Here is a 23,395-nt window from a genome sequence, read left to right as displayed (position 1 = left end):
TTTGTTACAAGTCTTTAATAGGGAACATGTATCTGATCTCAGTCTAAATAAAAACTGCGTTTTCAGAGTTGTTTTTGTCAATTCAATTCAGTCCATATAACACAACTGATTTTATATAAATAAAACTTTTACAACATAGAAAAAATAAGAACATGCCCAAAAAAGGCATTATTGTCTTCAACGACATATTGTGTAAACTATTAAAATATAAAAATACAGGAGAGCCTCACCACTCTAGGAGCTCAGATGCAAATGTCCAACGTAATATGACAGCCAAGCCGTCTTCATCAGGGTATAAACACTGCGGGATGACTCGTTTATATAGTGTCAAAAGACACAGGTGTCTGTAATCGTGGCCATTAAACTATTAAAATAACAACGTTTTTGAAACAACTAAATATATATTGTGGACATGTACAAGGTTGATAATAGTTAACAATAGTTATCATAATGAATGAAATGTGTTGTAGACTAATACATCTTTATTATTATCAGGGCCGAGGGGGTGAACGTTACACAGAATCCTCATAGCCCCCCCCCCCCCCCTCTCATCGACGGGCCACCTTCAGGGCAGAGGGATGAACGTTACACAGAATCCTCATAGCCCCCCCCCCCTCTCGACGGGCCACCTTCAGGGCCGAGGGGTGAACGTTACACAGAATCCTCATAGCCCCCCCCCTCTCATCGACGGGCCACCTTCAGGGCCGAGGGGTGAACGTTACAAATGTCAAACCACTGTTCCTCCACCTTCCTGTGTGGCAGCAGGCCGTTGCGTGGCAGCGCCGGTCTCCTCCAGCGGTCTCTGCTCCTCCCCACCACCTTCCAGAACTGTGTATCCTTGAACAGGAAGACAGCGTTGTGCGTGTAGGAGAAGTAGGCGGCGTCTATGCTACCGCCCGGGTGATCCCCAGACACTACTGCTGGGAACACAGCTGTGATCTTCCTGGGGAAGCCTGGGGACACGCGGTTGGCTGTCACGTCGAACACATACACCTGTTGGAACACATGTTTAGATGCCAGGAGGAGGACCAAAATAAAGAACAGTTGAAACATGTAAACGAGGCCGGTGATAAATGGAACTAAACAACAAGATGGTAAATGTTCAGTTTATCAAAACAAACAACTCCGACGGGGATTTCATGACACAATATTTTCACGTGTTTTAACAATTGATTCAGGCATTTTTTCCTCTCCACTTTGTCCACTTGGATATCATTGGGGGAATATTAAAGGAGGAGTGTTTAAACTCCGAGGGGAATAATGTAGCCTTTTACTGAACCGTTTTCATGGTGCTTTTCTGCTGAGGAACATTTCAAATGTATCATTTATTTATTTAAAATGCTAATAAAAATCTCTAAACACTTCACCTTTAAACAACCACATCAAGCAGATAAATGAAAAATAAAACAGGAAGGAGATTAATAAAGAATATTAAACATAAATCAACAATATGTTAATGACATATGTCAAATCAACAATATGTTAATGACATATGTCAAATCAACAATATGTTAATGACATATGTCAAATCAACAATATGTTAATGACATATGTCAAATCAACAATATGTTAATGACATATGCCAAATCAACAATATGTTAATGACATATGTCAAATCAACAATATGTTAATGACATATGGCTAATTAACAATATGTTAATGACTTACATAGGTGCCCTTGAAGAAGTAGATGTGGTAGTCCCTCCTGTCATAGAAGGCTGTGTCTATAGGACTGGGTACCCCTGGGAACCCCTCAGAGATGAGTCTAGGGTAGAGGTGTCCCTCAGGGTCCACTGTAAACACCTGGTCGTTGTCATCGTCATACCTCCAGTACTGGGTGCCTAGTGTACACAAGGAGATATTCATAAAAATATATTTATTCAACTTCTACGGATATTTTCATAACAGAGATCATTTCAAATCACTTAAAAATAAAAAAATAAAAATAATCAATTAAAACAGCCATATGACTACGATTTACAGCCAGAGTTGAACGTCAAGAGGGAGACTCAAGCCTCCTATAGATGGAAACACAGTCAAGAGGGAGACTCAAGTCCCCAACAGATGGAAACACAGTCAAGAGGGAGACTCAAGTCTCTAACAGATGGAACCACAGTCAAGAGGAGACTCAAGTCTTTAACAGATGGAAACACAGTCAAGTGGGAGACTCAAGTCTTTAACAGATGGAAACACAGTCAAGAGGAAGACTCAAGTCCCAAACAGATGGAGCCACAGTCAAGAGGGAGACTCAACCCTCTAACAGATGGAAACACAGTCAAGAGGGAGACTCAAGCCTCTAACAGATGGAAACACAATCAAGAGGGAGACTCAAGTCTGTAACAGATGGAGCCACAGTCAAGAGGGAGACTCAAGCCTCTAACAGATGGAAACACAGTCAAGAGAGAGACTCAAGTCCCCAACAGATGGAGCCACAGTCAAGAGGGAGACTCAACCCTCTAACAGATGGAAACACAGTCAAGAGGGAGACTCAAGTCTTTAACAGATGGAAACACAGTCAAGTGGGAGACTCAAGTCTTTAACAGATAAAAACACAGTCAAGAGGGAGACTCAAGTCTCTAACAGATGGAAACACAGTCAAGAGGGAGACTCAACCCTCTAACAGATGAAGACACAGTCAAGAGGGAGACTCAAGCCTCTAACAGAAGGAACCACAGTCGAGAGAGAGAGAGACAGAGACAGACAGAGAGACAGACAGAGAGACAGACAGACAGAGAGAGAGAGAGAGAGACAGAGACAGACAGACAGACAGACAGACAGGTTTACTCTAGTCAGTTCCATTACCTTTAAAGAAGTAGACAGCATCAGTGTTCCTGTTCCACACGTGAACACATGCGTCTACCCCGCCGGGGGGTATGCCGTGCCAGCCCACCTGAAGAGCCACCGGGTCACCATAGCGGGTTCGGTTGGTCCTGTCCTCATACAGAGAGAGGAATGATTTCAACCCTTACAATGAAGGACCATATATTTACGTGCGTTTTGAAAAATAAAGATATTTATCTTTATATTTTTGGGGAATGTGTATAAAACACAATGAATGTAGTTGAACATACACTACATGACCAAAAGTATGTGGACACCTGCTTGTCCAACATCTCATTACATAATCATGGGCATTAATATGGAGTTGGTCCCTCCCTTTGCAGCTATAACAGCCTCCACTCTTCTGGGAAGACTTTCCACTAGATGTTGGAACATTGCTGCTATAACAGCCTCCACTCTTCTGGGAAGGCTTTCCACTAGATGTTGGTACATTGCTGCTATAACAGCCTCCATTCTTCTGGGAAGGCTTTCCACTAGATGTTGGAACATTGCTGCTAGAACAGCCTCCACTCTTCTGGGAAGGCTTTCCACTAGATGTTGGAACATTGCTGCGGGGACTGACTTCCATTCAGCCACAAGAGCATTAGTGAGGTTGGGCACTGATGTTGGGCGATTAGGCCTGGCTCGCATTCGGCCTTCCAATTCCACCCAAAGGTGTTCAATGGGGTTGAGGTCAGGGCTCAGTGCAGGCCAGTCAACTTCTTCCCCACCGATGTCGACAAACCATTTACAGTGCCTTGCGAAAGTATTCGGCCCCCTTGAACTTTGCGACATTTTGCCACATTTCAGGCTTCAAACATAAAGATATAAAACTGTATTTTTTTGTAAAGAATCAACATCAAGTGGGACACAATCATGAAGTGGAACGACATTTATTGGATATTTCAAACTTTTTTAACAAATCAAAAACTGAAAAATTGGGCGTGCAAAATTATTCAGCCCCCTTAAGTTAATACTTTGTAGCGCCACCTTTTGCTGCGATTACAGCTGTAAGTCACTTGGGGTATGTCTCTATCAGTTTTGCACATCGAGAGACTGACATTTTTTCCCATTCCTCCTTGCAAAACAGCTCGAGCTCAGTGAGGTTGGATGGAGAGCATTTGTGAACAGCAGTTTTCAGTTCTTTCCACAGATTCTCGATTGGATTCAGGTCTGGACTTTGACTTGGCCATTCTAACACCTGGATATGTTTATTTTTGAACCATTCCATTGTAGATTTTGCTTTATGTTTTGGATCATTGTCTTGTTGGAAGACAAATCTCCGTCCCAGTCTCAGGTCTTTTGCAGACTCCATCAGGTTTTCTTCCAGAATGGTCCTGTATTTGGCTCCATCCATCTTCCCATCAATTTTAACCATCTTCCCTGTCCCTGCTGAAGAAAAGCAGGCCCAAACCATGATGCTGCCACCACCATGTTTGACAGTGGGGATGGTGTGTTCATGGTGATGAGCTGTGTTGCTTTTACGCCAAACATAAAGTTTTGCATTGTTGCCAAAAAGTTCAATTTTGGTTTCATCTGACCAGAGCACCTTCTTCCACATGTTTGGTGTGTCTCCCAGGTGGCTTGTGGCAAACTTTAAACAACACTTTTTATGGATATCTTTAAGAAATGGCTTTCTTCTTGCCACTCTTCCATAAAGGCCAGATTTGTGCAATATACGACTGATTGTTGTCCTATGGACAGAGTCTCCCACCTCAGCTGTAGATCTCTGCAGTTCATCCAGAGTGATCATGGGCCTCTTGGCTGCATCTCTGATCAGTCTTCTCCTTGTATGAGCTGAAAGTTTAGAGGGACGGCCAGGTCTTGGTAGATTTGCAGTGGTCTGATACTCCTTCCATTTCAATATTATCGCTTGCACAGTGCTCCTTGGGATGTTTAAAGCTTGGGAAATCTTTTTGTATCCAAATCAGGCTTTAAACTTCTTCACAACAGTATCTCGGACCTGCCTGGTGTGTTCCTTGTTCTTCATGATGCTCTCTGCGCTTTTAACGGACCTCTGAGACTATCACAGTGCAGGTGCATTTATACGGCGACTTGATTACACACAGGTGGATTGTATTTATCATCATTAGTCATTTAGGTCAACATTGGATCATTCAGAGATCCTCACTGAACTTCTAGAGAGAGTTTGCTGCACTGAAAGTAAAGGGGCTGAATAATTTTGCACGCCCAATTTTTCAGTTTTTGATTTGTTAAAAAAGTTTGAAATATCCAATAAATGTCGTTCCACTTCATGATTGTGTCCCACTTGTTGTTGATTCTTCACAAAAAAATACAGTTTTATATCTTTATGTTTGAAGCCTGAAATGTGGCAAAAGGTCGCAAAGTTCAAGGGGGCCGAATACTTTCGCAAGGCACTGTATATATTTCAACCTCTTTTCCATACTTTTTATAATGACAATTTAGGAAGTCTACCTCATTGTTTTCAAAATACACATATTTGGTTGTTGGTCTGTAGGAATTAATTGACACCCACCCAAAGTTGTTGAAGAGGTGCTGACTAATGGAAAGGTAAACTTTAAGATTGTCATTGTTTGTTTTTACCTGTTCTCATAGAGCCAGTACCAGCCGTCCCTCATGAAGTAGGTGTTGAAACGAATCACCACCTCACCGTACTGGGTTCTCTCCTTCCTGATCCAGTCAAACACTGTGTTGAACTGACCCGTACAGCCCCCTAGAGGGAAACAGACCAGACACTGTGTTGAACCGTACTGGGTTCTCTCCTTCCTGATCCAGTCAAACACTGTGTTGAACTGACCCTTACAGCCCCCTAGAGGGAAACAGACCAGACTGTTGAACCTTACAGCCCCCTAGAGGGAAACAGACCAGACTGTTGAACCTTACAGCCCCCTAGAGGGAAACAGACCAGACACTGTGTTGAACCGTACTGGGTTCTCTCCTTCCTGATCCAGTCAAACACTGTGTTGAACTGACCCTTACAGCCCCCTAGAGGGAAACAGATCAGACACTGTGTTGAACTGACCCTTACAGCCCCCTAGAGGGAAACAGACCAGACACTGTGTTGAACTGACCCTTACAGCCCCCTAGAGGGAAACAGACCAGACACTGTGTTGAACTGACCCTTACAGCCCCCTAGAGGGAAACAGATCAGACACTGTGTTGAACTGACCCTTACAGCCCCCTAGAGGGAAACAGATCAGACACTGTGTTGAACTGACCCTTACAGCCCCCTAGAGGGAAACAGATCAGACACTGTGTTGAACTGACCCTTACAGCCCCCTAGAGGGAAACAGACCAGACACTGTGTTGAACTGACCCTTACAGCCCCCTAGAGGGAAACAGACCAGACACTGTGTTGAACCGTACTGGGTTCTCTCCTTCCTGATCCAGTCAAACACTGTGTTGAACTGACCCTTAAAGCCCCCTAGAGGGAAACAGACCAGACACTGTGTTGAACCGTACTGGGTTCTCTCCTTCCTGATCCAGTCAAACACTGTGTTGAACTGACCCTTACAGCCCCCTAGAGGGAAACAGACCAGACACTGTGTTGAACTGACCCTTACAGCCCCCTAGAGGGAAACAGACCAGACACTGTGTTGAACCTTACTGGGTTCTCTCCTTCCTGATCCAGTCAAACATTGTGTTGAACTGACCCTTATAGCCCCCTAGAGGGAAACAGACCAGACACTGTGTTGAACTGACCCTTACAGCCCCCTAGAGGGAAACAGACCAGACTGTTGGACCTTACAGCCCCCTAGAGGGAAACAGACCAGACTGTTGAACCTTACAGCCCCCTAGAGGGAAACAGACCAGACTGTTGAACCTTACAGCCCCCTAGAGGGAAACAGACCAGACACTGTGTTGAACCTTACAGCCCCCTAGAGGGAAACAGACCAGACACTGTGTTGAACCTTACAGCCCCCCTAGAGGGAAACAGACCAGACACTGTGTTGAACCTTACAGCCCCCTAGAGGGAAACAGACCAGACACTGTGTTGAACCTTACAGCCCCCCTAGAGGGAAACAGACCAGACTGTTGAACCTTACAGCCCCCTAGAGGGAAACAGACCAGACTGTTGAACCTTACAGACCCCTAGAGGGAAACAGACCAGACTGTTGAACATTATAGCCCCCTAGAGGGAAACAGACCAGACACTGTGTTGAACCTTACAGTCCCCTAGAGGGAAACAGACCAGACTGATGAACATTACAGCCCCCTAGAGGGAAACAGACCAGACACTGTGTTGAACCTTACAGCCCCCTAGAGGGAAACAGACCAGACTGTTGAACCTTACAGCCCCCTAGAGGGCAACAGACCAGACACTGTGTTGAACCTTACAGCCCCCTAGAGGGAAACAGACTAGACACTGTGTTGAACCTTACAGCCCCCTAGAGGGAAACAGACCAGACTGTTGAACCTTACAGCCCCCTAGAGGGAAACAGACCAGACTGTTGAACCTTACAGCCCCCTAGAGGGAAACATACCAGACTGTTGAACCTTACATACCCCTAGAGGGAAACAGACCAGACTGTTGAACATTATAGCCCCCTAGAAGGAAACAGACCAGACACTGTGTTGAACCTTACTACAGCCCCCTAGAGGGAAACAGACCAGACACTGTGTTGAACCTTACAGTCCCCTAGAGGGAAACAGACCAGACTGATGAACCTTACAGCCCCCCAGAGGGAAACAGACCAGACACTGTGTTGAACCTTACACTCCACTAGAGGGAAACAGACCAGACACTGTGTTGAACATTACAGTCCCCTAGAGGGAAACAGACCAGACACTGTGTTGAACCTTACAGCCCCCTAGAGGGAAACAGACCAGACTGTTGAACCTTACAGCCCCCTAGAGGGAAACAGACCAGACTGTTGAACCTTACAGCCCCCTAGAGGGAAACAGACCAGACACTGTGTTGAACCGTACTGGGTTCTCTCCTTCCTGATCCAGTCAAACACTGTGTTGAACTGACCCTTACAGCCCCCTAGAGGGAAACAGATCAGACACTGTGTTGAACTGACCCTTACAGCCCCCTAGAGGGAAACAGACCAGACACTGTGTTGAACTGACCCTTACAGCCCCCTAGAGGGAAACAGACCAGACACTGTGTTGAACTGACCCTTACAGCCCCCTAGAGGGAAACAGATCAGACACTGTGTTGAACTGACCCTTACAGCCCCCTAGAGGGAAACAGATCAGACACTGTGTTGAACTGACCCTTACAGCCCCCTAGAGGGAAACAGATCAGACACTGTGTTGAACTGACCCTTACAGCCCCCTAGAGGGAAACAGACCAGACACTGTGTTGAACTGACCCTTACAGCCCCCTAGAGGGAAACAGACCAGACACTGTGTTGAACCGTACTGGGTTCTCTCCTTCCTGATCCAGTCAAACACTGTGTTGAACTGACCCTTAAAGCCCCCTAGAGGGAAACAGACCAGACACTGTGTTGAACCGTACTGGGTTCTCTCCTTCCTGATCCAGTCAAACACTGTGTTGAACTGACCCTTACAGCCCCCTAGAGGGAAACAGACCAGACACTGTGTTGAACTGACCCTTACAGCCCCCTAGAGGGAAACAGACCAGACACTGTGTTGAACCTTACTGGGTTCTCTCCTTCCTGATCCAGTCAAACATTGTGTTGAACTGACCCTTATAGCCCCCTAGAGGGAAACAGACCAGACACTGTGTTGAACTGACCCTTACAGCCCCCTAGAGGGAAACAGACCAGACTGTTGAACCTTACAGCCCCCTAGAGGGAAACAGACCAGACTGTTGAACCTTACAGCCCCCTAGAGGGAAACAGACCAGACTGTTGAACCTTACAGCCCCCTAGAGGGAAACAGACCAGACACTGTGTTGAACCTTACAGCCCCCTAGAGGGAAACAGACCAGACACTGTGTTGAACCTTACAGCCCCCCTAGAGGGAAACAGACCAGACACTGTGTTGAACCTTACAGCCCCCTAGAGGGAAACAGACCAGACACTGTGTTGAACCTTACAGCCCCCCTAGAGGGAAACAGACCAGACTGTTGAACCTTACAGCCCCCTAGAGGGAAACAGACCAGACTGTTGAACCTTACAGACCCCTAGAGGGAAACAGACCAGACTGTTGAACATTATAGCCCCCTAGAGGGAAACAGACCAGACACTGTGTTGAACCTTACAGTCCCCTAGAGGGAAACAGACCAGACTGATGAACATTACAGCCCCCTAGAGGGAAACAGACCAGACACTGTGTTGAACCTTACAGCCCCCTAGAGGGAAACAGACCAGACTGTTGAACCTTACAGCCCCCTAGAGGGCAACAGACCAGACACTGTGTTGAACCTTACAGCCCCCTAGAGGGAAACAGACTAGACACTGTGTTGAACCTTACAGCCCCCTAGAGGGAAACAGACCAGACTGTTGAACCTTACAGCCCCCTAGAGGGAAACATACCAGACTGTTGAACCTTACATACCCCTAGAGGGAAACAGACCAGACTGTTGAACATTATAGCCCCCTAGAAGGAAACAGACCAGACACTGTGTTGAACCTTACTACAGACCCCTAGAGGGAAACAGACCAGACACTGTGTTGAACCTTACAGTCCCCTAGAGGGAAACAGACCAGACTGATGAACCTTACAGCCCCCTAGAGGGAAACAGACCAGACACTGTGTTGAACCTTACACTCCACTAGAGGGAAACAGACCAGACACTGTGTTGAACATTACAGTCCCCTAGAGGGAAACAGACCAGACACTGTGTTGAACCTTACAGCCCCCTAGAGGGAAACAGACCAGACTGTTGAACCTTACAGCCCCCTAGAGGGAAACAGACCAGACACTGTGTTGAACCTTACAGCCCCCTAGAGGGAAACAGACCAGACACTGTGTTGAACCTTACAGCCCCCTAGAGGGAAACAGACCAGACACTGTGTTGAACCTTACAGCCCCCTAGAGGGAAACAGACCAGACACTTTGTTGAACCTTACAGCCCCCTAGAGGGAAACAGCCCAGATTGTTGAACCTTACAGCCCCCTAGAGGGAAACAGACCAGACTGTTGAACCTTACAGCCCCCTAGAGGGAAACAGACCAGACTGTTGAACCTTACAGCCCCCTAGAGGGAAACAGACCAGACACTGTGTTGAACCTTACAGCCCCCTAGAGGGAAACAGACCAGACACTTTGTTGAACCTTACAGCCCCCTAGAGGGAAACAGACCAGATTGTTGAACCTTACAGCCCCCCTAGAGGGAAACAGACCAGACTGTTGAACCTTACAGCCCCCTAGAGGGAAACAGACCAGACACTGTGTTGAACCTTACAGCCCCCTAGAGGGAAACAGACCAGACACTGTGTTGAACCTTACAGTCCCCTAGAGGGAAACAGACCAGACTGTTGAACCTTACAGCCCCCTAGAGGGAAACAGACCAGACTGTTGAACATTACAGGTAGGTAGGTAGGTAGGTAGGTAGGTAGGTAGGTAGGTAGGTAGGTAGACAGAGGTAGGTAGGTAGGTAGGTAGGTAGGTAGGTAGGTAGGTAGGTAGGTAGACAGGTGTAGGTAGGTAGGTAGGTAGGTAGGTAGGTAGGTAGGTAGGTAGGTAGGTAGACAGGTGTAGGTAGGTAGGTAGGTAGGTAGGTAGGTAGGTAGACAGGTGTAGGTAGGTAGGTAGGTAGGTAGGTAGGTAGGTAGGTAGACAGGTGTAGGTAGGTAGGTAGACAGGTGTAGGTAGGTAGGTAGGTAGGTAGGTAGGTAGGTAGGTAGACAGGTGTAGGTAGGTAGGTAGGTAGGTAGGTAGACAGGTGTAGGTAGGTAGGTAGGTAGACAGGTGTAGGTAAGTAGACAGGTGTTGGTAGGTAGGCAGGTAGTATATTCCTATTTCGTCCACTAGGTGGTAATGTTTCCACAACTTTCACATACAGTGGCTCTGTCCTACCATAGAGGTGCTGTATGGACTTCCTGTCCATCCAGTTGATCTCGAAGCCTGATTCCTGGGGCAGGTAACTGGGTTGCATAATGGAACCAGTCCTGTAGATGTGAGGCAGACCCAGGACGTGGCCAATCTCATGCACTGCCACCTGACGGGTGGGAAACCAACGGTAGTATTCAGGGGTAATTACATTTGACTAAATTACAGGTGCAATTAGGGTTAAGTACCTTGCTTAAGGGAACACTGACAGATTTTTCACCTCGTAGACTTGGGGACTCAAACTATTAACTTTTCAGTTACTGGCCCAACCACTAGGCTACCTGTCTCCTACCTGATGGTGCTCACTCAGCCCTGACATTTAACCACTAGGCTACCTGTCTCCTACCTGATGGTGCTCACTCAGCATTGATATTTAACCACTAGGCTACCTGTCTCCTACCTGATGGTGCTCACTCAGCCCTGACATTTAACCACTAGGCTACCTGTCTCCTACCTGATAGTGCTCACTCAGCCCTGACATTTAACCACCAGGCTACCTGATAGTGCTCACTCAGCCCTGACATTTAACCAGTCTCCTACCTGATAGTTCTCACTCAGCCCTGACATTTAACCACTAGGCTACCTGTCTCCTACCTGATAGTGCTCACTCAGCCCTGATATTTAACCACCAGGCTACCTGTCTCCTACCTGATAGTGCTCACTCAGCCCTGACATTTAACCACCAGGCTACCTGTCTCCTACCTGATAGTGCTCACTCAGCCCTGACATTTAACCACCAGGCTACCTGTCTCCTACCTGATAGTGCTCACTCAGCCCTGACATTTAACCACCAGGCTACCTGTCTCCTACCTGATAGTGCTCACTCAGCCCTGACATTTAACCACTAGGCTACCTGTCTCCTACCTGATAGTGCTCACTCAGCCCTGACATTTAACCACCAGGCTACCTGTCTCCTACCTGATAGTGCTCACTCAGCCCTGACATTTAACCACCAGGCTACCTGTCTCCTACCTGATAGTGCTCACTCAGCCCTGACATTTAACCACTAGGCTACCTGATGGTGCTCACTCAGTCCTGACATTTAACCACTAGGCTACCTGTCTCCTTCCTGATAGTGCTCACTCAGCCCTGAGGTTTTCTGTGTTTTCTAATATTTACATGAATGTAGTTTGTCTTATAAATGAACGCAGGGAAGGCAGGCAGGCACAACACAAAATCACAAGTCCATCAGATATTACAGATAACCATCATGTTTGAATCAAAACATCCTGTCCCACACTCACTTTGAGCAGGCTGATCCCACTGCCAGTGGTAGGTGCAGTAAAATGTTCATCGTCATCAAAGTGAATGTCTCCCAGGAACCAGGCGTGAGCAAACTCTCGTCCAGTACCATCGAACTTCTGGTTGCATCCCAAGTGTCTCCCTGCATGGTTGAAACACAACGAAAAGGACACACTATCTATCGTCATTGCCTCTACAAAATGTAAAGATATAATATTTTTTTAAAATAACCATTTCCAGGGAAGATATAGCATAATGAAAGCCTGGTCCGTGATCTGTTTGTGCTGTCCTACCAGCTGGCAACAAGACAGCATATACAGGTCTGGGACCAGGCTAGAGTAGATGCAATTTGTTCATAACATTCAATTCATCCCAAATACACAGGTAATATTGTCTAAACCAAGGCATGTGAGACAAGACTGGGTACCAGTCTGTTTTTACGAACATTCCAGTCCTTGTACTTTGTGTCATTGCATTACAGGGACTGGTAAGGACCGGTATGTTAGCAGAAACGGACTGGTGCCCAGGCTAATACGAGACCCACCTGTTCCAAAACCCAGTTTGATGTCCACATCCGCCAGGGGAGAGGATGTGTCCTCTACAAACTCCAGGGGAGACACCTCGCTCCACATCCTGAAGGCCAGGCTGATGATATGTCTCTGATCCTGTATGGTCAGCTGACTGCTGTAACCCTCTCCTAGACATGAACAAAGGCCAGCACACACTCTGTTGAATATGACGGGTCTCTGGCCTCATAGTAACCCTCACCTATCAGCCTCATAGTAACCCTCACCTATCATTCTCATAGTAACCCTCACCTATCAGCCTCATAGTAACCCTCACCTATCAGCCTCATAGTAACCCTCCCTTATCAGCCTCATAGTAACTCACCTATTAGCCTCATAGTAACTCTCACCTATCAGTCTCATAGTAACCCTCACCTGTCTGTCTCATAGTAACCCTCACCTATCAGTCTCATAGTAACCCTCACCTATCAGCCTCATAGTAACCCTCACCTATCAGCCTCATAGTAACCCTCACCTATCAGCCTCATAGTAACCCTCACATATCAGCCTCATTGTAACCCGCACCTATCAGCCTCATAGTAACCCTCACCTATCAGCCTCATAGTAACCCTCACCTATCAGCCTCATAGTGACCCTCACCTATCAGTCTCATAGTAACCCTCGCCTATTAGCCTCATAGTAACTCTCACCTATCAGCCTCATAGTAACCCTCACCTATCAGCCTCATAGTAACCCTCACCTATCAGCCTCATAGTAACCCTCACATATCAGCCTCATTGTAACCCGCACCTATCAGCCTCATAGTAACCCTCACCTATCAGCCTCATAGTAACCCTCACCTATCAGCCTCATAGTGACCCTCACCTATCAGTCTCATAGTAACCCTCACCTATTAGCCTCATAGTAACTCTCACCTATCAGCCTCATAGTAACCCTCACCTATCAGCCTCATAGTAACCCTCACCTATCAGTCTCATAGTAACCCTCACCTATCAGCATCATAATAACACTCACCTATCAGCCTCATAGTAACTCTCACCTATCAGCCTCATAGTAACCCTCACCTACCAGCCTCATAATAACCCTCGCCTATCAGCCTCATAGTAACTAACCCTCACCTATCAGCTTTATTGTAACTCTCACCTATCAGCCTCATAGTGACCCTCACCTATCAGTCTCATAGTAACCCTCACCTATCATTCTCATAGAAACCCTCACCTATCAGTCTCATAGTAACCCTCACCTATCAGCCTCATAATAACACTCACCTATCAGCCTCATAGTAACCCTCACCTATCAGCCTCATAGTAACCCTTACCTATCAGCCTCATAGTAACCCTCACCTATCAGCCTCATAGTAACCCTCACCTATCAGCCTCATAGTAACCCTCACCTATCAGCCTCATAGTAACCCTCACCTATCATTCTCATAGTAACCCTCGCCTATCAGCCTCATAGTAACCCTCACCTATCAGCCTCATAGTAACTCTCACCTATCAGCCTCATAGTAACCCTCACCTATCAGCCTCATAGTAACCCTCACCTATCATTCTCATAGTAACCCTCGCCTATCAGCCTCATAATAACCCTCGCCTATCAGTCTCATAGTAACTCTCACCTATCAGCCTCCACTTCAGCACCATTTTGGAGAATGCCATGTTTCCCCATGAACGTCTCCCCACATGTCTCTTCTGCCTCCGCTTGGACAGCAGTGAGGCCACGCGGTTCTGATGCTGATGAGGTCTGTCAGTAGCAGTGGTAGTAAGAGGGCTCCGATGAGGTCTGTCAGTAGCAGTGGTAGGAGGAGGGCTCTGATGAGGTCTGTCAGTAGCAGTGGTAGGAGGAGGGCTCTGATGAGGTCTGTCAGTAGCAGTGGTAGGAGGAGGGCTCTGATGAGGTCTGTCAGTAGCAGTGGTAGGGGGAGGGCTCTGATGAGGTCTGTCATTAGCAGTGGTAGGAGGAGGGTTCTGATGAGGTCTGTCATTAGCAGTGATAGGAGGAGGGCTCTGACGCTGATGAGGTCTGTCAGTAGCAGTGGTAGGAGTGCGGCTCCAATGAGGTCTGTCAGTAGCACTGGTAGGAGGAGGGTTCTGATGAGGTCTGTCATTAGCAGTGGTAGGATGAGGGCTCTGACGCTGATGAGGTCTGTCACTAGCAGTGGTAGGAGTGCTCCAATGAGGTCTGTCAGTAGCAATGGTAAGAGGAGGGCTCTGACTCTGATGAGGTCTGTCAGTAGCAGTGGTAGGAGGAGGGCTCTGATGAGGTCTGTCAGTAGCAGTGATAGGAGGAGGGCTCTGACGCTGATGAGGTCTGTCAGTAGCAGTGGTAGGAGGATGGCTCTGACGCTGATGAGGTCTGTCAGTAGCAGTGGTAGGAGGAGGGCTCTGACGCTGCTGAGGTCTGTCAGTACCAGTGGTAGGAGGAGGCCTCTGATAAGGTCTGTCAGTAGCAGTGGTAGGAGGAGGGCTCTGATGAGGTCTGTCAGTAGCAGTGGTAGGAAGAGGGCTCCGATGAGGTCTGTCAGTAGCAGTGGTAGGAGGAGGCCTCTGATAAGGTCTGTCAGTAGCAGTGGTAGGAGGAGGGCTCTGATGAGGTCTGTCAGTAGCAGTGGTAGGAGGAGGGCTCTGATGAGGTCTGTCAGTAGCAGTGGTAGGAGGAGGGCTCTGATTAAGTCTGTCAGTAGCAGTGGTAGGAGGAGGGCTCTGACGCTGATGAGGTCTGTCAGTACCAGTGGTAGGAGGAGGCCTCTGATAAGGTCTGTCAGTAGCAGTGGTAGGAGGAGGGCTCTGATGAGGTCTGTCAGTAGCAGTGGTAGGAAGAGGGCTCCGATGAGGTCTGTCAGTAGCAGTGGTAGGAGGAGGGCTCTGATGAGGTCTGTCAGTAGCAGTGGTAGGAAGAGGGCTCTGATGAGGTCTGTCAGTAGCAGTGGTAGGAGGAGGGCTCTGATGAGGTCTGTCAGTAGCAGTGGTAGGAAGAGGGCTCTGATGAGGTCTGTCAGTAGCAGTGGTAGGAGGAGGGCTCTGACGCTGATGAGGTCTGTCAGTACCAGTGGTAGGAGGAGGGCTCTGATGAGGTCTGTCAGTAGCAGTGGTAGGAGAAGGGCTCTGACGCTGATGAGGTCTGTCAGTACCAGTGGTAGGAGGAGGGCTCTTATGAGATCTGTCAGTAGCAGTGGTAGGAGGATGGCTCTGATGAGGTCTGTCAGTAGCAGTGGTAAGAGGAGGGCTCTGATGAGGTCTGTCAGCAGCAGTGGTAGGAGGAGGGCTCTGATGAGGTCTGTCAGTAGCAGTGGTAGGAGGAGGGCTCTGACGCTGATGAGGTCTGTCAGTACCAGTGGTAGGAGGAGGCCTCTGATAAGGTCTGTCGGTAGCAGTGGTAGGAGGAGGGCTCTGATGAGGTCTGTCAGTAGCAGTGGTAGGAGGAGGGCTCTGATGAGGTCTGTCAGTAGCAGTGGTAGGAGGAGGGCTCTGATGAGGTCTGTCAATAGCTGTGGTAGGAGGAGGGCTCTGATGAGGTCTGTCAGTACCAGTGGTAGGAGGAGGGCTCTGATGAGGTCTGTCAGTAGCAGTGGTAGGAAGAGGGCTCTGATGAGGTCTGTCACTAGCACTGGTAGGAGGAGTGCTTTGATGAGGTATGTCAGTAGCAGTGGTAGGAGGAGGGCTCCGATAAGGTCTGTCAGTAGCAGTGGTAGGAGGAGGGCTCTGATGAGGTCTGTCAGTAGCAGTAGTAGGAGGAGGCCTCTGATGAGGCCGGTCAGTAGCAGTGGTAGGAGGAGGCCTCTGATGAGGTCTGTCAGTAGCAGTGGTAGGAGGAGGGCTCTGATGAGGTCTGTCAGTAGCAGTGGTAGGAGGAGGGCTCTGATGAGGTCTGTCAGTAGCAGTGGTAGGAGGAGGGCTCTGATGAGGTCTGTCAGTAGCAGTGGTAGGAGGAGGGCTCTGATGAGGTCTGTCAGTAGCAGTGGTAGGGGGAGGGCTCTGATGAGGTCTGTCATTAGCAGTGGTAGGAGGAGGGTTCTGATGAGGTCTGTCATTAGCAGTGATAGGAGGAGGGCTCTGACGCTGATGTGGTCTGTCAGTACCAGTGGTAGGAGGAGGGCTCTGATGAGGTCTGTCAGTAGCAGTGGTAGGAGAAGGGCTCTGACGCTGATGAGGTCTGTCAGTACCAGTGGTAGGAGGAGGGCTCTTATGAGATCTGTCAGTAGCAGTGGTAGGAGGATGGCTCTGATGAGGTCTGTCAGTAGCAGTGGTAAGAGGAGGGCTCTGATGAGGTCTGTCAGCAGCAGTGGTAGGAGGAGGGCTCTGATGAGGTCTGTCAGTAGCAGTGGTAGGAGGAGGGCTCTGACGCTGATGAGGTCTGTCAGTACCAGTGGTAGGAGGAGGCCTCTGATAAGGTCTGTCGGTAGCAGTGGTAGGAGGAGGGCTCTGATGAGGTCTGTCAGTAGCAGTGGTAGGAGGAGGGCTCTGATGAGGTCTGTCAGTAGCAGTGGTAGGAGGAGGGCTCTGATGAGGTCTGTCAATAGCTGTGGTAGGAGGAGGGCTCTGATGAGGTCTGTCAGTACCAGTGGTAGGAGGAGGGCTCTGATGAGGTCTGTCAGTAGCAGTGGTAGGAAGAGGGCTCTGATGAGGTCTGTCACTAGCACTGGTAGGAGGAGTGCTTTGATGAGGTATGTCAGTAGCAGTGGTAGGAGGAGGGCTCCGATAAGGTCTGTCAGTAGCAGTGGTAGGAGGAGGGCTCTGATGAGGTCTGTCAGTAGCAGTAGTAGGAGGAGGCCTCTGATGAGGCCGGTCAGTAGCAGTGGTAGGAGGAGGCCTCTGATGAGGTCTGTCAGTAGCAGTGGTAGGAGGAGGGCTCTGATGAGGTCTGTCAGTAGCAGTGGTAGGAGGAGGGCTCTGATGAGGTCTGTCAGTAGCAGTGGTAGGAGGAGGGCTCTGATGAGGTCTGTCAGTAGCAGTGGTAGGAGGAGGGCTCTGATGAGGTCTGTCAGTAGCAGTGGTAGGGGGAGGGCTCTGATGAGGTCTGTCATTAGCAGTGGTAGGAGGAGGGTTCTGATGAGGTCTGTCATTAGCAGTGATAGGAGGAGGGCTCTGACGCTGATGAGGTCTGTCAGTAGCAGTGGTAGGATTGCGGCTCCAATGAGGTCTGTCAGTAGCACTGGTAGGAGGAGGGTTCTGATGAGGTCTGTCATTAGTAGTGGTAGGAGGCGGGCTCTGACGCTGATGAGGTCTGTCAGTAGCAGTGTTAGGAGTGCGGCTCCAATGAGGTCTGTCATTAGCAGTGGTAGGAGGAGGGTTCTGATGAGGTCTGTCATTAGCAGTGGTAGGATGAGGGTTCTGACGCTGATGAGGTCTGTCACTAGCAGTGGTAGGAGTGCTCCAATGAGGTCTGTCAGTAGCAATGGTAAGAGGAGGGCTCTGACTCTGATGAGATCTGTCAGTAGCAGTGGTAGGAGGAGGGCTCTGATGAGGTCTGTCAGTAGCAGTGATAGGAGGAGGGCTCTGACGCTGATGAGGTCTGTCAGTAGCAGTGGTAGGAGGATGGCTCTGACGCTGATGAGGTCTGTCAGTAGCAGTGGTAGGAGGAGGGCTCTGACGCTGCTGAGGTCTGTCAGTACCAGTGGTAGGAGGAGGGCTCTGATGAGGTCTGTCAGTAGCAGTGGTAGGAGGAGGGCTCTGATGAGGTCTGTCAGTAGGAGTGGTAGGAGGAGGGCTCTGATGAGGTCTGTCAGTAGCAGTGGTAGGAGGAGGGCTCTGATGAGGTTTGTTAGTAGCAGTGGTAGGAGGAGGGCTCTGATGAGGTCTGTCAGTAGCAGTGGTAGGAGGAGGAATCTGACGCTGATGAGGTCTGTCAGTACCAGTGGTAGGGGGAGGGCTCTTATGAGATCTGTCAGTAGCAGTGGTAGGAGGAGGGCTCTGATGAGGTCTGTCAGTAGCAGTGGTAGGAAGAGGGCTCTGATGAGGTCTGTCAGTAGCAGTGGTAGGAGGAGGGCTCTGATGAGGTCTGTCAGTAGCAGTGGTAGGAAGAGGGCTCTGATGAGGTCTGTCAGTAACAGTGGTAGGAGGAGGGCTGTGACGCTGATGAGGTCTGTCAGTACCAGTGGTAGGAGGAGGGCTCTGATGAGGTCTGTCAGTAGCAGTGGTAGGAGAAGGGCTCTGACGCTGATGAGGTCTGTCAGTACCAGTGGTAGGAGGAGGGCTCTTATGAGATCTGTCAGTAGCAGTGGTAGGAGGATGGCTCTGATGAGGTCTGTCAGTAGCAGTGGTAAGAGGAGGGCTCTGATGAGGTCTGTCAGTAGCAGTGGTGGGAGGAGGGCTCTGACGCCGATGAGGTCTGTCAGTACCAGTGGTAGGAGGAGGCCTCTGATAAGGTCTGTCAGTAGCAGTGGTAGGAGGAGGGCTCTGATGAGGTCTGTCAGTAGCAGTGGTAGGAGGAGGGCTCTGATGAGGTCTGTCAGTAGCAGTGGTAGGAGGAGGGCTCTGATGAGGTCTGTCAGTAGCAGTGGTAGGAGGAGGGCTCTGATGAGGTCTGTCAGTACCAGTGGTAGGAGGAGGGCTCTGATGAGGTCTGTCAGTAGCAGTGGTAGGAAGAGGGCTCTGATGAGGTCTGTCACTAGCACTGGTAGGAGGAGGGCTTTGATGAGGTATGTCAGTAGCAGTGGTAGGAGGAGGGCTCCGATAAGGTCTGTCAGTAGCAGTGGTAGGAGGAGGGCTCTGATGAGGTCTGTCAGTAGCAGTAGTAGGAGGAGGCCTCTGATGAGGCCTGTCAGTAGCAGTGGTAGGAGGAGGCCTCTGATGAGGTCTGTCAGTAGCAGTGGTAGGAGGAGGGCTCTGATGAGGTCTGTCAGTAGCAGTGGTAGGAGGAGGGCTCTGATGAGGTCTGTCAGTAGCAGTGGTAGGAGGAGGGCTCTGATGAGGTCTGTCAGTAGCAGTGGTAGGAGGAGGGCTCCGATGAGGTCTGTCAGTAGCAGTGGTAGGAGGAGGGCTCTGATGAGGTCTGTCAGTAGCACTGGTTGGGTCATTCCCTGTGTGACTGTGTGTATTTCTATTATTCTCTGTGTTGTTCATAGCAGAATCATTGAGAGTATCACCGACTGGGTCGTAGTATTCTGTTGTGCTACTGGCAGATATATCACCTTTGTGGGTACTAACAGTTCTATTAAAAATGTCACTGAATGAATTGTCAACCTCTGTATAGTTTCCATCAGTGCCATTAGAAAGGTCAGTGAATATGTTATTGTCCACTGTGTAATCAGTAGCAGAGCCATTTAAAACACCACTGAATGTTTTGTTAGAGTATTCTGAGGTGTCTGTGTTCTTAGTTAGCCAGGTAGCGGTGTTGATACCAAGTGCTGAGCTGGTGGAGTTGTGTACTTCCTCAGTAGCATCATCCGTCTCCTTATCCGGGACCCCACACCTTGGCTTGTTCATGGCAGCCTTGGTGGCGTCGTCAAACATTCCTGTGACAGACAGGCCGGACACCATCTGGAAGTCTCTGAGAGCTGAGATGAAGACTTGGCTTTCAGTGGGATTTGGAGAGTCTTCGTCATCATCATCATCATCATCATCATCATCAGTCTCTGCACGTGACAACGATGAGTCTCCCTCCTGTATCCCAGATAGGTCTTCCTCCCCGGGAAAGTCTTCATCGTTAGAAATGCCTGTTGATTGGTCAAACTGGAGCTCCTCCCAGTTCACCGGTCTTATGAAGCCGTACCTTGAGAGAAATAGCTGGAAATATGGCATGTTGTTAAAACAGCTGGTAGAACTAACACCTCTAGAACATCTAAAAGGAAATAACCTAGTCTGGGTACCAGTCTGTTTAGATAACATTCCTCTAGTCTGTTTAGATAACATTCCTCTAGTCTGGGTACCAGTCTGTTTAGATAACATTCCTCTAGTCTGTTTAGATAACATTCCTCTAGTCTGGCTACCACTCTGTTTAGATATCATTCCTCTAGTCTGTTTAGATAACATTCCTCTAGTCTGTTTAGATAACATTCCTCTAGTCTGGGTACCAGTATGTTTAGATAACATTCCTCTAGTCTGGAAACCAGTCTGTTTAGATAACATTCCTCTAGTCTGTTTAGATATCATTCCTCTAGTCTGGGTACCACTCTGTTTAGATAACATTCCTCTAGTCTGGGTACCACTCTGTTTAGATAACATTCCTCTAGTCTGGTACCAGTCTGTTTAGATAACATTCCACTGGTCTGGGTACCAGTCTGTTTAGATAGCATTCTTCTAGTCTGGGTACCACTCTGTTTAGATAACATTCCTCTAGTCTGGGTACCAGTCTGTTTAGATAACATTCCTCTAGTCTGGCTACCACTCTGTTTAGATAAACTGGTAGCCAGACTAGTGGAATGTTAAGATGATCTACTTCCTATCCAAATCTTCTCTTTTATTATCCATTATGTAAAGGATTATCTACTTCCTATCCAGATCTTGTATTTTATTATCCATTATGTAAAGGATGATCTACTTCCTTTCCAGATCTTGTATTTTATTATCTATTATCTAAGTTGTCTACTTCCTATCCAGATCTTGTATTTTATTATCTATGATCTAAGTTGTCTACTTCCCTATCCAGATCTTGTATTTTATTATCTATGATCTAAGTTGTCTACTTCCTATCCAGATCTTGTATTTTATTATCTATGATCTAAGTTGTCTACTTCCTATCCAGATCCAGAGGGTCTGATGCAGTCGCTAGAGGAGCTGGATTACCTTGCGGCATTGGACGACGATGGGAACCTATCAGAGATCGGGATCATAATCTCTGAGTTGCCATTGGACGCTCAGATGGTCAAGGCTCTGCTGGCGTCCTGTGAGTTTGATTGTGTGAACGAGGTGGTGACCATCGCAACTACGCTATCAGGTATGTAGTTTACACTCCTACAACCTTTGGCTCATTTGATTCTATTTGATTCACTCAGGGTGGATTGTACCAACATGGATTAACTCTTAAACTGGGTTTAATCAAGGTTTATCTAGTGATGTTTTTGATTCTATTTGATTCTATTTGATTCACTCAGGGTGGATTGTACCAACATGGATTAACTCTTAAACTGGGTTTAATCAAGGTTTATCTAGTGATGTTTTTGATTCTATTTGATTCCCTCAGGGTGGATTGTACCAACATGGATTAACTCTTAAACTGGGTTTAATCAAGGTTTATCTAGTGATGTTTTTGATTCTATTTGATTCTATTTGATTCACTCAGGGTGGATTGTACCAACATGGATTAACTCTTAAACTGGGTTTAATCAAGGTTTATCTAGTAATGTTTTTGATTATATTTGATTCACTCAGGGTGGATTGCACCAACATGGATTAACTCTTAAACTGGGTTTAATCAAGGTTTATCTAGTAATGTTTTTGATTCCCCCAGGGTGGATTGTACCAACATGGATCAACTCTTAAACTGGGTTTAATCAAGGTTTATGTAGTAATGTTTTTGATTCTATTTGATTCCCCCAGGGTGGATTGTACCAACATGGATCAACTCTTAAACTGGGTTTAATCAAGGTTTATCTAGTAATGTTTTTGCCCTGAACCTTAAACCTCGTTATCAATAATCATAGTTCAATCTAATCCTTCTTCTAAACTAAATTTAATTCACAACTCAAACCAAGATCAAATGTAATCTTGTTGCTCCATTGTTTTAAAAACTAATTTAAATTCAGTTTTGGGATTAAATCTAAATTGACACCGTTTAGATGCATCAAATATCAGTGTGAATCATTTGTATGTCCTTTATTTTATTTGTGATTAACAATTTTATCTCCTGTGGTTTATCATGTTCGTTAAACTCAACTATCCAGCTAAATCATTTGACAGATAAGTGCAATTAATTTCTTCCTTAGCCTGAAGTGAAAAGTCACTTTGAGTGAAAGTGAAAAGTCACTTTCACAATGACCAGTGCTGGTTTGTTTCCATAGAACTACAACATATTTATATGGTAAATCCATTAGGACACGTATCACTGATCATAGTTTAGTGATTTAACCTTAGATTAACTAATCCAAATTTAAAATTAAGTGGTGCAACACATCTCTGATGAATTATAAACGTAGATTTACAAAGTCTAGATTTGGTCTAATCTAAGATTGATTTAAACCATGTTGGTGCAACACGTGTCTTGTATTGGGGTTAAACCTTCACGCTTATGTTTACATCCATAACGCCTTTATAACCACTACTGAAGATATTAGAATATCCATCATAAGCAGTCTTAACCATTATGGACAACTACATCGGACATCTCTGACATTTTGAATGTATAATCTGCCATATATTGAATAGCTGAGCATCACATTTGCACCTAATAAAATAGTGATTACTTGGAGAGAGAGAGAGAGAGAGAGAGAGAGAGAGAGAGAGAGAGAGAGAGAGAGAGAGAGAGAGAGAGAGAGAGAGAGAGAGAGAGAGAGAGAGAGAGAGAGAGAGAAAATACAAGTTTTACCTCTGCAGTATCCTGGTCTGTTATGAGCTCAGCCTGGTGAGAGGAGGAGATCTCTAGGTCGGAATGATCCCGACTGTGGAAGAGTTTCTCTGCATCAGTGGAGCCAATGCTGGTCAACAATAATACATTTATCAGCTGGAGTAAAATCAGCATCGTGGTTTGTTGCGGTGTGTCTTGACACGGGTCAGTTTGATGATGGAGAGAGAGAGAGATAATGACCCACTGAAGAGCGAATCATGTCCTCAACCAAAATGTAAAGGCTCTTTTCCAAAGTTACGCCCTTTAAACGTGACACACTTTGAAGTTTTACAGAGTATCGACACTTCAATAAAGTAGACCTATAGAGATGGCCTATGACTCGCAATACGCACTCAGCTGCGAAAGGTAAACAAACACCTCT

At 47.3% G+C, this 23,395-nt stretch overlaps 1 protein-coding gene across 1 annotated transcript in view; it reads right to left on the bottom strand.

The window, feature by feature from the left end:
• Positions 1–681: 681 nt before the first annotated feature.
• Positions 682–23,395, bottom strand: part of LOC139381127 (matrix metallopeptidase 21) — a 39,564-nt gene continuing 16,850 nt past the window's right edge. The window contains exons 10-18 of the mRNA XM_071124439.1: positions 19,659–20,247; positions 14,153–14,279; positions 12,552–12,704; positions 12,010–12,149; positions 10,733–10,874; positions 5,386–5,515; positions 2,803–2,930; positions 1,669–1,841; positions 682–993 (exon numbers count right to left, since the gene is read on the bottom strand). Coding sequence (XP_070980540.1) covers positions 682–993; positions 1,669–1,841; positions 2,803–2,930; positions 5,386–5,515; positions 10,733–10,874; positions 12,010–12,149; positions 12,552–12,704; positions 14,153–14,279; positions 19,659–20,247 — 1,894 coding nt within the window. The remainder of the gene's footprint in view (positions 994–1,668; positions 1,842–2,802; positions 2,931–5,385; positions 5,516–10,732; positions 10,875–12,009; positions 12,150–12,551; positions 12,705–14,152; positions 14,280–19,658; positions 20,248–23,395) is intronic.

Source organism: Oncorhynchus clarkii, chromosome 23, assembly GCF_045791955.1.
Source record: "Oncorhynchus clarkii lewisi isolate Uvic-CL-2024 chromosome 23, UVic_Ocla_1.0, whole genome shotgun sequence".
NCBI lineage: Eukaryota > Metazoa > Chordata > Actinopteri > Salmoniformes > Salmonidae > Oncorhynchus > Oncorhynchus clarkii.
The sequence above is the reverse complement of the archived record's forward strand: the minus strand, read 5'-3'. Positions and strand labels throughout refer to the sequence as shown.